This window comes from Drosophila teissieri, chromosome 3R (assembly GCF_016746235.2).
Source record: "Drosophila teissieri strain GT53w chromosome 3R, Prin_Dtei_1.1, whole genome shotgun sequence".
Classification (NCBI taxonomy): Eukaryota; Metazoa; Arthropoda; class Insecta; order Diptera; family Drosophilidae; genus Drosophila; species Drosophila teissieri.
In genome coordinates, this window is record NC_053032.1 from 7,942,072 (window position 1) to 7,956,470 (window position 14,399).

The window sequence follows — 14,399 nt, forward strand, 5'->3', positions numbered from 1 at the left end:
TTTCGATTCGAAAACAGTTTAATTTACCCATCTAGAATTATAGATTATTTATACCCTATTCATGAAGGTATATAAGGTGTATAAGAGACTTACCTCCAAAGTTATCAAGGGCACCTCTTACACTTTTTAGGTTTAAGAGGATATTGGTATAATAAAAAAATAAAATAAGCTACGAATTTAATGTAACCAATCTATTATTATCATACACTTATTTTTATGTCCATGGGTGTAGAATTTATCCAGTAGAGAGACCAAGCAACATTATTATGAGGTTTATTAAAGTTTAAGTTACACTGAATATGTATCTCGGAGTTGCAAAGTTCTAGCTATACCCGTTACTCGTTGAGTAAAGGGGTATACTAGATTCGTTGAAAAGTATGTAACAGGCAGAAGGAAGTGTTTCCGACCATATAAGGTAAATATATTCTTAATCAGTCTGTCTGTCCGTCCGTATGAACGTCGAGATCTCAGGAACTATAAAAGGTAGAAGATTGAGATTAGACATACAGATTCTAGAGACATAAACGCATCGTAAGTAAAAATTAATACCATTTTTTTGAAATCCTGATATTGTAGCAAAATTAATCTGTGCCAGTCAATACTACGAAAAAAAAATATAAAATTTCTTGTTCGTATGGATTTAAATCTTTGTAAAAATCATGTGAAGTGATTTTGTATTGGAATTGGGGTTTCACATTGGCACGAAAAACCGTTTTTGTAAACAGATACATTCTTTAGTTGTTCAAAAACCCTTTGTTGCATGGCCATTCTCAAATTGATACCGCACACAATGGCGGGCCTGCTAAATTCTTAAGTAAACTTTGTTGGTCTTGTTTATACAAATCGGGATCCAAGAGGAGAGCGCGAAGTATGGAATGACAAGAAAGCTGATTCAGCTTCGGGCCACTTGAAATGTGCCCCTAAGTGAGGCATATTAATCTGCTATTGATTTAACGCATTCGTTTTCTTCAGACAGTGACTACAAAAAGTTGGCTGTTTCTTAAGAAAAATAAATAACGTGCAACTTTTGCGGCGCCATACTTCGCCGTTGCAATATGACACTAGTGTCATGTGAATTTGTGTATAATATAAGCATACATATAATTACATAGAACATAAGATACTCAAAAAAATCGGAAAAGTTTAATTCGTTTTACCCAGCTTACTTATAAGGCTTGTAAACGCATTTGGCACATTTTCCAACCCAGTGGCAGCCTTAACTGTTGAGCACCTTTAGCCTCAATGACTTAAATAATATTTAAAAAGTTAAAAGCTGTTATCCAAAAATATTATTTGCATATCATGGCTGAAATACTTGTTTGGACTGTTTACGTTTGAGCTTAGAATATATGATTAAAGGGTTTTGAGTATTTTCATAAGTAGAACAAAAAAATATTATAATATTATCAATATCAAGGATATATATATTTATGGTCAAAATTGCAGAATGTTGTTTCAAATGAATTTAATGCGCCAAACGCCATCGTTATACTGATGAGGAGAATGGTTTGAGTCCATGCCTGTGTGAAATTGAAGCAGAGCTGCGGTGCGGTCACACTGCAGCGGTGAGATACAATCCCTCGGAGGCGAACCGTGCCCGTACCGTATCGAAAAAGATATATTCTCTCTCGAAAACCCGAAGCGAGCGGACGTGCAGCGCGTGCCGCGTAGATACACAGCCCATAGATACAATTTCCCTTGGCTCGTTTCGTAGGTGGTGTGTATTGCAGCAGAAGCAGCAGCGAACGAGCCAAGCGTCTCTGCGTGTGAGAGCGTCTCGGTGAAAATTCAATATAACAAAGAGCCAAGTGAAAATCGGTTCAAATCGCCAATTGCCCAGCGATTAAAGAGGAATATCAAAGGGATAGGAACAGGCAGAAGGAAAAGTGTGTGTTGTTTGGGGTACTGCAGATTGAAAAACCGCTGTGCGCGTGTGCTTTGTGTGAGTGTGATTTGCCCGACGCGTTTTGCTAAATATCAATAAGAAGTGCAAAAATACAACTTTGTCTGCTAGAAAAGTATCTAAACCCAATTATTCGCCGAACAGCATTCGTTTTAATTCGATTGACACAGCGAGTGGGCGAGAGGAAGAGGGGGGCGACTTGAGCAAAGGCTCAGAGAGTAAGAGAGAGAGTGGGAGAGAGATCCCCATCGACCAGAGATAATATAACTGTGCAAATGGTGGTGGAGCAGTGAGCAGCAGCAGCAACAACAACAAGGGCCATGCAAATGTAGCGCCGCCGCTCAGATCTCTTCGCCGCTTTGCTTTTGCGCAGAGAACATCGGCGAATTGCTTCGAATTCGCCGCAGCTGTGTGTTTGGAAACACCTTGCTCCAATATTTTAACACCCCCCGGCCGCCGCGCCATCGACGGAAATTTCCGATTTTGCACGACCATCGCTGTTTCAGTCTCAGTTTCGGTACGCTTCGTGCGCTTTCTGCTGCCCTGCAGCGGAAAATTCAACGAAAAATCACTGGGCAGCTTGCCGAAACTCCCAAAAAAAGAAACGGAGGAGAAACGAAAAAAGAAAACCAAAAACGGGCTGCGATTCTTGCAGTTACCAATGCTGGTTGGCTGCGTTCCGCACGCGATTTCCTCTGTTGCTGCATTTTCATCCAAATTAAATACCAAGACAACGACAACAAGAAGAACGGGTAAAACCAGGAGAACGGCAAGAAGAAGAGCCCCAGCACAAGGTGAAGAAGAAGAGCCAGCTCCAACATTGTCGCTACGACGTCAGCGTCGCTGCAGCGCCGCAGCTTCATCAGCTAGCCATGAACTACAACTACAACAACAGCTACAACTACATCTGCAGCACCACCAGCGCCAACAACAACAACCACAGAAACCGAAACAACGAAGGCAGAGAACAGGTTTGTACACAGCAAAAATTTGCTTATTTCTAATTCGTTATTCGCTTTTTCAACTTAACGGTTATTTTTGAAATGTATCTGTTAGATGGGAGAAATCAATCGACCGTATCTTAATTCTATATTTGGGAATTTAGTCCTTTCTCAGCTTTGTCCAAAGAAATATTGGTGGAATTTTACTGAAAGGCAGTATATGATATAAAATTACCCTCACAGTTTCCTTTAGGAGGTAAAGTTGTATGTTAGTTCTTGATTTCTGAAGCATTTCATACTAATCGTAGTAATAAAAAAAATTTGTACATCATCCTCCCTTATGGCTACTTTTTAAATAGTTTAATTACTGCCTTTTATATTAAGCTTAATCAAAACTAATTTTAAAATAACTTTGCATATTGATACACAACTGCAGTTTTATTGAATCTAAGATCATATCTTCGAATAAAGTGTTTGAACCTTTAGGATTGGGTTTTTCTCAGTGCAAGTCGGGGCCGTCGTTGCTCTCCACTCGCTCGCTCGCTTATTCATAACTTTTTTGGTTATAGATTTTTGTCACCCCAACCCCTAACACTGGCGACCCAACCTCATCCGACGTACCTCTCCGCTCTTCCCCTCGGGCACACCCCCCACGTAGCGCCATCATCCTTCAGTTGCTCACATGCTCGACTGTTTCAGTTTTTCAATTATTAATGGTGGCCATTAGTGCGCGCGCCGTTCGACCGCCCCGCCCCCTTCGCTGGCCGCCCCTTTGGGGGTGTCGTGTAGACGCTTTTTTTCCTTATCGGACAAATTGTGTTTGTCTGAAAAGTTCAATGAGGTGCGCACTGCAATTGCACTAGCCCCACACCCAAGCACCTTTTTCCTGACCAGCCGTCATATTTATGCTATCGACACATAGATAAAAATCATGTTGGTACCGATGTACATGCATGGCGTTTCCAGATATCAGATACCAGAATACCGATTGAGCACCCGCAGCACGGCGGAAATGTATTGCATTAGGGGAATTACCCCGGGACGGGACGCAACTCCGGAGTTGTTGATTAATTCAGCTCGAGGTGCGTGTGGGTTTGGGATGGGTAGCTGGGTAGTTGGGAAGTTGTGTTGCTTGCCTGTAGTGTTGTTTGTCCGATGTGAAAATTCTCTATTTATATTTATTGCTCAGTTCGTTGCTCTGGGGCGAGATAAGAAATGTCTCTGAGTCATTCGAGTGAATAAGGATTTACGTATTTCACAGGAAGCTTTGTGCGAAAGTCAACAAACGCACGATAAGTTGTGAAAGGTAGCCGGTGGGTTTGCGACAAAGCAGATGTGTCACTTAAAGAGGGGTAAGGCAACGATAAAAGTGTCATAAATATACTCCGACTTACTACTAACCTATGTGGACACTCTGCTCCAATTAACTTGGGTAGGAAATGGGCATTTTCAAACTTTGATCATCGAGATAAAATGGGGCGAGCAAGCAGAATGTCTTTCCTAACCTCATTTTATTGTATTATAACTAAGTATGATAAACGCATGGGGTTCGTGGAATCAGAACCCTATTCCATTAGTCAAGAGTGCAATCATAATTAGCTGTGTAGAGTTGGAAAGAATAAAATATTTAATTTTTGTATAGAGCCTGTAGGAGTCTGTTTTCCGTCCTGACTGACTGACTCGAATGAAAAGGCCTCCCCGTAAGCTCCTATGTTAAGTTATAAATACGGGAATTGACTGATTTATATGTTCAACATTAGGTTCTTTCTAATAATTAATGGCAGTATAGGAGCGAAGCCTAATTAGATAGACTACTGGAGACTGGTTTATTTCCCTAAAGAGTAGTTAAGTAAGAATTCTATATTATAGATCAATTAGTGCAAGTGTGTTCTGCTTAATTGTTTAGCTCCCCTTATAGAAGCCCATGTGGGGTTAGGAATATGCCTGTGTTATTATCCCATCTAAGTCGCACTTAACTCCCCCGAACGACCACCCTTAGAAGCCCGGGACACATGTGTCTATAATAAACCGTGGCATGAGCCAAGGCCATCATTTACCCTCGGCCAGACGACCAGACCACCTGAAAAACCAATAAAGTCATTTCACACACATTAACCTAACCAAAAAGGAGAGAGCATCACGCAACCGCGAAGGGTACGGAGTCCATTTGATAATTGCAAGGAGGTGATTCTTTTGGTTTGGACTGTGCGCATCTTTCAGACTCTTTGTCAAGCTCCGCAATGAACTCCCTGCCAAAATCCACCCCATCCCAGCCCATTCGCACCCGGCAAACACATGCGAAACGCTGCTCGGTCACATATGTTGCCCAAAGTGATTATTTTCACTAAAAATAAACGAAATTAATGATTGATGAAGTGAGACAAGGGAGCGAACGCATCCATTCCATTCCATTCACATTCGCACTCGCACTCGCCCCTCCAGAAAACTTTGAACGACCGTCAACACCAGCAGGCAGCCCCAGTCGCAGTTTTCCAATTTCAATTCCGATTCGGATACGGATTCGGGTTCTGCATCGCCCGGCATCCTAGAACCAGTTTCCAATGAGAACAACAAAAAAACAAAGAGCATGGAAAACGTAATGAGAAATAAGCCGTCACATAAAAGAAAAGTGTCTTTTAATTGAAACCAGGTGAAGGAGATGGCTTGGACCATCGCAATCGCAATTGCGATCGGAATCAGAATCAGAATTGGGGCGGCCTGTGCGCCTCGAAGTCTCTTTGTGCCCATGCCGCTGTCGCAACCAGACGGAAATCATAAAAATGTTGCATAAAAATATTTTTTATGTGTGTTGCTGCTGCTTCTGCTGCTATAGCGTCTGCGTCTTTTGGGCTGGTGAAAATAATAATAAAATGGGAATAAAATAAAGCAAGTAGAGGCGGAACGGAACGAAACGGACCCGGCCGGGTGCCGTGCCACACATTTCGTTTATATTTACTTGACAAGTTTTTGCACTGCGTCGAGACGTCTCCGTCTTCTTCTGTCTTTGTGTCTGTGCCAGAGGTACACTCGAAAAAATAACCCATTTTTATCACAGTACGTTCCTTATTTGAACATAATGCATTTGCCACTTCTTTTAATTCAAATACAAGTTTTGTAGTCCACTCGCTGGAAAATTTGGATTCCGTGTTTTGGTCCCAGCTCTTGTAGGAGAATTCGATCCCGTATATGAGTGTCTTTGTTTCGAGTGTCTTGTTTCTCCGAGTGTGAAGCTCCTGCTTTCTGGTCGGGACCAGTGTCTTGGGTTGCCCGTTTGCCATTTTCGGCGGAGCTATGCACTCGCTAGGCGCTCCACGTCATCAACAACATCATCAGTGTGTTTCGGGGACTGGGGCTTGGGCTTGGGCTTGGGCTTCGACTGTGTGGCCTGGGCTGGCCTGTTTTATAGTCCAAACGTGATAGCGAAATATGCCCGTCTTCTGGCTCCTCCCGATGCCTCCTGCCCGCGGGAGCACCCTCCTGCTGTGCATTTTCGTACAATTCGAGGCTGGAGCTGTGGGTCTTGGCAGTTTTCTTGGGAGGGGTGCGCCTCGGAAAAATAAATTAATGGAAAACATGCAAACATAAATTCTCTTTAGCTGTCAGGTGTTTCACATTTTAAACGTAAATTATAAATAAGCAAAGTAAAATTATAATTCCGCCTAAATGTTTTATTTGCCACCGTCTGCTGTCATTCCGCCCTCGTTATTTTCCGTTTTGGACATATCTTTCTTCTTGTGGCACATTTCTTTTGTGGCATTTTCATTTTGTGTGTGTGTTTGGGAGAATTAAGAATTTTATTCAAATTAATGACGTAGCTTATAATTGGCCCCGTTTTTTGGTCTTAGGTCTCTTCATTTTCAAATAAAGACACTTCACTCTGTGGATGGCAACATAGTCATCTCCGGCACCAGCTCCTCCTCCAGCTCCACCTCCACCTCCACCTCCGTTTCCCTCATCATCGTCATCTTCATATCCAGCATCTCTGGAGGAAGGGGATGCTCTGGCTTTTTAAGAGCATTTGACATGACTTGGGCTTCATTTTCCATTCGATGCGCCGCCGCCTCCACTTTGATTATGACGTGAAGTTGGCCAAGTGCAAATACTTTGCTGGTACTTTTTAATTAACTTAATTAGCATAGATGATGGGCTAAGAGCAGCGCTTACACAACATCAAAATTGCATTATGCCTCACAAGCTGGTCCGCTGACTTGTATTCGTTCCGGGGAATCCCCTCATTTTGATTTAGATTCTTTCGAGCATGCTGAATTTCTAAAAACCTTCATGACATAATAAATGACACATGGCCTGGCGACTTCAGGAGGTAGTTGGGAAAAGCTTTTCATTCCTCCAGCCTGCTCCAGAAATGAATGTAACTTTCATGAGGTTAGTACACCTAGGAAGCTAGGTGTACTCTTTTATCGATTTTGTAAGGAAAAATAGGTAAAATTCCGACTCTCTTATTAACTTATGGAGAACACAATGGTAGTTTATAAAATCCATATAAGCAGTAACGAAATATTAAAGCTATTCATGTTATATTGGATTAAATTACTCCCAAGTCCCATTCTTTGAAAACAAACCACTCTAAATGAACTTTGAAATTCCCCAATCAAATTGATGGATCGACATTCATCATCTGAAATTTGTCAAAAGAGTTTTGCTCTGTTTAGAACTAGACGTCCACAATAACAATTTCTGACCATCTTTCCGAACCACGAAAGTGACCAATTAAGTTTCCCTCAAATGGAAAAAAACCGATGTATGTACATATGTAGCTAGCAAAGTATTCATGCGATATGGGGATTACAGTACCGAACTGGTGGTCTCCACGCACATGCCAAGAATCCGAAAATCCAAACCTCTTCAAGTGGTTTTTATTTAGTAGAGTTTCCCCTAGCCGGAGGCGCTAAATGCAGGAAAAGATTATAACGGAGGAAATGCTGGCAATGGCGATGCGACGGGGGCGATGCAGACATTCTTGGGAACACACATAAATCGATGCGTATAAATTGGGGCCTAATTTTTTTATAGCGCGTGATTTTTGATTTACGCATCGTTGGAAGTTTTATTTCGATTGGAGTGTCGGTTTCCCAGCGCCCATATTTATTTTTATTGCTTTTTAATGCGCCGCCGAGGAAGTTTTATTTATATGTATACAAGCAACTGTTTTGGTGCGTGTTGGAAGGCCGAACAATGAATCTTGTGGGATTATTTGTATACGCCAGTGCTGGGCTGAATCTTTATTTTAAATTCAAATTCGCCACCACCTTATATCATATTTACTTGGCTCAGCCAGCTTGTTTGTGCTCTATAATAATAAAATATTCCACTCTTGTCTCTGTCCCCACAGGATACGAAGCAGCAGCACCATCAGCAGCTACATCAGCAACCAATGCAGGCGGCACTGAGGACGGCGAGCTTTAGCTCCAGCTCCAGCTCTAGCTCCAGCGCCACCGCCAGCGCCAGCAGCTCCACGTCCACATCCAAGACGAGAGGAGGAATAACGTCGTTAATCTATTTACCGCCTTTCTGCTATCCATGTAAGCATGTGCCTGCGGCCGGTACCACGAATCGGAGTCGAAGCCAGACTTTGAGCCATGGCAGCGGGAGTTGCCAGGGAAGCTGCTGTTGTCCGCCCGGCTGGGAACATAAAAATTATGATAAACATGCTTCAGCGGCGACGTTGACACCAGCAACGGCAGCAGCAGGAGCAGCAGAAACAACAACTGCAACGGCAAGCATCATCACCACCACAGGACCTGCAGCGGCAACAATGTCCGCCTCTTGGTCTGGTGAATTCCTGCTGCCGGGTATTCGGTTACCCGTGGCCACAGCGGGGCATAGCTGCACCGATCTCCGGCAGACGTCGCAATTAGTTATGCCCACTGTTGCTAGCGGGGATGTGGTGGCAGTGGGAGCAGAAGGCGCCGTCTTGGAATGCGGCAAGCGATGCTGGCGACGTGAGCGAATGCGGCGCGAAGGACCAAGTCATGCGTCTGCGGCGTCGCTGGCCCAGGTAAATCCAATCAGCACAAGCATAAGCACCAGCACTAGACCAGCAACAATAGATGGAGCATCGGGAGCAGGAGTGGTGGCTACGACAACCGCTCACAATTCGCAAACAACGACAAAAACAACGGCAAGGGCCACAACTGGTGCAGCATTGCCGCATGATGAAGAGAATGAGAATGATGAATGTAGGTGCTTTAACTATAACGGTGATATTAGTCTGGATCGGCGGGGCGAGACCGCGGAACTTTCCGGCATTACGTGGCTGATGTTCTTGTGGCAGCATCTGCTGCCCGGCAACGGAAACAACGACCCCATACTCATCCGCACCCACACCCACGTATCCAGCTTCCCAGCGGGGACGACAACGAAAACAGCAAGGAGCAGGAGCTGCGCCTTGACGTCGACAAAAAGTTGGCTGGGACCGCTGCTAATGCTGCTCTTGGCCACGTCCGTCAGCGGCTGGGGCGGTCGGCAAGATGGTGAGTAGCGAGCCCCCGTCGATAAGTAGCGCTATGATAAGAATTTATAATTTCACTTGGCGCGCCAAGAAAGTGCCGCAGCAACTTTGGGACCCAGAATGTCAGCTCCGGCATCCCCAGGATCTCAGGATCCTAGTATCCTTCCCCAAACCCCCATTTCATTTAATTTTTCTGGCATAATTTGTACTCGCAACAGAGCGACAGCTGGCGGTTCATCCCCCTCCCCTTCTCCCATTCGAGTTGCCCCATCCACACTCAGGGCCACCCCCTCTTTTGGTCATGCTCAATTGAATCCATAAGTAGTTTGTGACCGCAGATCTGCGTTGGTATAATGCGTTTCAACTGTTTCTCCGTGAACGAATTCACCCAGAAAAACAAAAACAACAACATAAACAACAAAAACAGCACAGAACTGAAAAACGATGAAAACAACAAGCAACAGCCGCTCCGGCAACAGCAACATGCAATGGCAAATTGTACGGAAATTGCCCGAAACAAACAGCCAGCAACCGCCGACCACCGACCACCGACCGACCGCTGACCATAATTCACTCAAGTTAGACAAAAGCATTTTGGTTGCCCCGCCCCTAAGCCTCCAACCCACCCGCCCCCGCCCCCGCACCCTCCTCGAAATCCGCCATCACAGCTGTCCCTCTGCGAAGCGAAAGTCCAACATCCAGACCCCGGCCCAAAACGCAAATGAGTCTCGCAGGCAGAAGCGTCATGCTCTTTGAGCTCGACATAGCCGAACTGGAATAAGTGTTTGTCTGTTCGCTAGGGGTGCGTACTGCCATTCAATAGGGGTGGTCCAGTAATGTGCCGGGCTCCCTTGAATGTTACCCTGCCCTAGCTCTATCCCACCGACTACTTCTTCCCAAGCGCCTAACGAACGAGCTCTTCAAATTGCGCACACCCATAAGTGTGGGCAACATAATTGGGTTAAGGAGTTGTTAGCGCGTTGAAGTTGTCATTATAGATCATCGTAGATAAGATAAGTGCACGTTGCTGCGATAGGAAATTGCTTGTCATAACAGGAACCACAAATGACGGAGTAGTGCATAATTAATATCGTGTTAAATACTCCCGCTGTCAATCTTAATTGAATACTGGGAAACAATAATGACCTATAATTTCGATCATGTTGAATTATTACGTCCAAAAGTACCAGAAGTAAAACAACGTCCATTTTAGAAATTGTAGACCGTAGGCTCCCTAAAATTCGATTACATAAGACAGTTGTAATGGAATGAATACATATATATTGTAAAATCTACACCATACACCCTTTTATCCCATGCAAATCAAATTACATTTAAAAGATGGGCACTGACACTGAGAAGTTGTGGTTCCGTGACGCCCTTCCAAGTTCCTATATCTTGTTTAGCACGTGTACATACATATGGGTCTGAAAAGTCGCCTCAGATACCTTCCCTCTCGCAGATGTCGCAGATCCCCGAGATTTATTTTGATTAATGCACCTGATTACTGTCGGTTTATGGGGATCCATTGTGAGGAGCAACTCTTTGAGTATATGTATGTTATTTTGTTTCGTGCTTCCCCCATTTCGCTTTGTTGTTGCCTAAGCTTCTTCATTCCCCCCTCCATCTGTATGCTCCCCCACTCCGAGCGCTTCTTGCTGAGCCACTCTAATCCAAACGAAAAACACACCGAAAATATATCTGAAAAGCCCCGTGCCCGCTTTTCGCGTCCGTCATTTCAACTGTCTATACGCATTTGTACGCTTGTCTGTCAGTCGGTCGTGGTCTATGTCGTATTATTGCTTTCAGCTTGTATTTACTTAAGCTTGTCCTGCAGCATATTTTTCAGGGGTAGCGAATTAAGGACGAAGGGCAACGTGCGACGCTTGTGCTGCGGCAGCAACAATGCCCTGCTCGCTGCGGCACTCAGGCAAAAGTATTGAATCATGTTGGAAAATTATTCACGGTACTTGAAATTGGCGAAACAATTATTCGTCGGCGGGGGGTGGTTTTCGGGTTTCGGGTTTCGGGTTTTTGCGTTTTCGGGACCACGTTCCGGGTTCGCTCCCGGTTCCGGAGCCCCTGACTCCAGACTTTCGTTCGGGGCGGTGGCTGCCCGGCAAAGTATGCTACACTTTTTGCACAACAGGCCGCCCGCTGTGCGTATGGGCCGCATTATGACAGCCATGCGAATGCGAGTGCGGCCCGTAAAAAGCACAAGTCATTGGACAGCACACTCACACGCATATATTGTGTAAGTGTATAGCTCTGGCTATAGCCAGATATATATGTTCGACTTTGGTCGGAGGTCTGAGCAGCGGCTCAGTTGGGGCTCAGAGTTCAGAGGGCTGCGCTGATCCTGCGCATGAGTACCTTTTGTTTGCCGCAAATGTAAAAACAAAAAACAGAAAAAGCTGAAAAAGTGGAATCAACAAGGAACAAGTAGAATAAAAGAAAGGAAAGGAATAATAAAATAAAATGTGTATCGCTGTAAGTACGGACTGCGAGTGTGAGTGTGGCACCGTGTTGCCCTGTCGCTGTAGTTCTTGCTGTTACTGCACTTAAAGAAATGGGCTTACGGCAAATACGCATATTTTCACATTCAATGATGATTGCTTTATTCTTTTATTAATAAATGCCTTGACAAGGAGTGGGAAAAATTTATAAAATAAATCAATAGCTGGAAGGAAAATTGCAAGTTAAATCTATTGGTCATCTAGAGTAGAGCAATGTTTTCAACGATTTTTTTAATGTGGTTAGAATAGTTTGTAAGTAATAACCACTTACAATAATTGAAATCACAAAATAAATTGCAAATAGTTGGATACAGTTGGAACAATAATCGCAATCCGACGATATTTTTTATTAGAATCCTAGGCGAATGGATCGTATTATATTTCGACTCAAGGAATCTTTAGTGTGAATTGTTTTCCCTGCACATCGACTCTGTGCCTTGGGTTGTGTTTCTGTTTCTGTTTCTGGCTCGGGTGCGCACATTCGTCTCTCCTTGCGAGTTTTCTGTATTTGAATGCGTAGCCCGAACTCGGACCGTCCTCCATCTCCATCTGCGACTTGCCAGTTCCGAGTGTTCCTTACCCACCGCCCGCCTATCGGCATCAGGACTGGCCTCTCCATCTCCATCTTCATCTCCGCTACCGCTTCCGCCACCGTCTCCGCTCCTGTTCTTGTTCCCGTTCTCTGTTCTGGCCACCACCCTTATCCCAACTTGCAGCTCCCTGCCACCGGCGCTGCCGCTGCTGCCTCTGCTGCTTTTGCTGCCGCTGCCAATCGTGCCCAAACATTAAGCTATATGTGTGGCTCAGAGGGTGGTTTTACCATTTTCTATATGTATCCGTGTGCGGGTCTATACCCATTGTATGGGATATAGTACTTATTGCCTGAGTGTGCGAGTGCGGCATGCCGTTAGCTAACTTTCCGTTAACGTTTCTTTCTCTATACTTTGGCTTCGCCTTTCCCATTTCTCTCTACCGTTCAGTTCAGTTCCTTTTTTTTTAATATTCACAATTGCCATTTCGGTAGTTTTGCTGCCACTGGGCGAGTGTGTGTGTGTGCGTATCTGTGTGTGACATTATTATTATTACGAGCAGTTTTTGGTTGCCTCGCTTGTTCAACTTATTTATGCGCCTGGCCACCCCTAAAACGCCCCAATACCCTACCCTTACCGAGTTCCCAAGTATCCGAATATCGCACTCCTGACAGCGGGTCGTAAATTTGCGGCCCTTATGCGCACGCACTTAAATACAATCATAATAATAATTGAAACAATTTACAAATTAAAAAGCCACAAATCTTGGCACCCAAAACTTGACAATACAATTAGAAGAGCAGTAGCAGTCGAAGAAAGTGGCCAAGCGAAATCTAAATTTATCAATAAGCAAGTGCCTTTTGTATGGTGACTCGTAAATAAATATGCCTGCAAACGCACTTCAGTGGGAAAGATTGCGGTGGCTCTTTTATACGGCTCTTAAATGAACAATGAACGCAATTGAGGCCACATCAACCATCCGACCATATACGTACATTTGTATGTATAGTGTAGCTGCAGTCCACGGGGAGGCAATTGGAATATAATATCTTAATGCATTAATGGTTAAGTCGTTTATTAATAAATTATTACTGTGTTTTTGGCTTGCAGCGCCCACAAATTGCACATTTCCGGCGAGATGGGAGGGCTCCTGGTTCCTGTCCGGCTATCAGCAATCCATACACATCAAGGGCTCCCAGTTCAGCTATCGCGGCAGGTGTGCGGCCTCCGATGGTAACAAATATCTGATTGTCGACGAGTAAGTACCAACTCTCCGTCCGGGATAATCCAAAATCCCCCCACTCGGGGCCTTTGGCGTCCCGCTTCGCCCCGCTAACAATATGCTAACATCTCAACCCGATACTCGGTCCATTGGCTGGAGAAATATAGTGAATATACTGAACCCATTTCGTACGATTTTGGCACAGGCCGAGGAAACGAGATGTTCTGGTTTACTTTCCCCCACATACATTTGCCCATATGTATTTTTTGTGTTGGTCCCTTTGTCGAGGAGCGCCTATAATTGAATAAGTTTTCATTTCTGACGGAGAAGGTGTGTGTGCTCGGTAAAATGTGTTAAGGTAAGGCTTAGGACCCTCCGCGCGGGTGGGAAAATACCGAACTAACCTCATTAAAAAGAAGCCAGTCAGCACATCGGAGTGAGTGGAGTGCCAAAGACAACAGTAAGGGGTGAGCGACATCGGCATTGACAGCGGCAAGGAGGCGTCTTAAACTGAGATACACCGAGAGAAAACGTCAGTTCAGTAGGAGCATCTATACTAATGAACTCGAGATAGATTAGTTCAAACGCCTGTATAGTATTTTGCCACCACGTAATACAGTTATAGTAATTTGAAAAGTTGTTTTAACTCAAATTGACCTATAAGATAATTATTTTTATATCCGCCATTTCGCCATTATGCCGCAGGCATTCGGTTTAATTGCTTAGAATTTGAATCGTGCAAAGATAAATTTCATCGATGCACATTTCTTACAAGGGTGAAGCACTGTATTGCGTTTTCTCATTGAATACTAATAGAC

The 14,399-nt window shown here is 44.3% G+C and overlaps 2 protein-coding genes across 4 annotated transcripts in view; one reads left to right on the forward strand and one right to left on the reverse strand.

Annotated features, from left to right (window-relative positions):
• The first annotated feature begins 1,618 nt into the window (after positions 1-1,618).
• LOC122622081 overlaps positions 1,619-14,399 on the forward strand; it is a 28,618-nt gene continuing 15,837 nt past the window's right edge. For 2 of the 3 annotated variants that reach the window (XM_043800252.1, XM_043800253.1), the window contains exons 1-3: positions 1,620-2,874; positions 8,195-9,335; positions 13,470-13,617. In XM_043800252.1, coding sequence (XP_043656187.1) covers positions 2,776-2,874; positions 8,195-9,335; positions 13,470-13,617 — 1,388 coding nt within the window. In that variant the 5' untranslated portion in view covers positions 1,620-2,775. Of the gene's footprint in view, positions 2,875-8,194; positions 9,336-13,469; positions 13,618-14,399 lie in introns of all 3 variants that reach the window. The other variant, XM_043800251.1, reaches the window with a different exon arrangement.
• Positions 5,577-6,213, reverse strand: LOC122622083. The gene is made up of 2 exons (XM_043800254.1): positions 5,801-6,213; positions 5,577-5,694 (listed from the first exon to the last, which is right to left on the reverse strand). Exons 1-2 carry the CDS (start codon positions 6,120-6,122, stop codon positions 5,672-5,674), a joined length of 345 nt encoding a protein of 114 aa, XP_043656189.1. The 5' UTR covers positions 6,123-6,213; the 3' UTR covers positions 5,577-5,671.

Excerpts from the sequence above, each read along its gene's own strand:
- LOC122622083 (XM_043800254.1), bottom strand. The coding sequence starts at position 6,122 with ATGGCAAACGGGCAACCCAAGACACTGGTCCCGACCAGAAAGCAGGAG. Across the intron at positions 5,695-5,800 it reads GCAGTGCAAAAACTTGTCAA|CCCAAAAGACGCAGACGCTA; the intron begins GTAAATATAAAC and ends TATTTTCACCAG.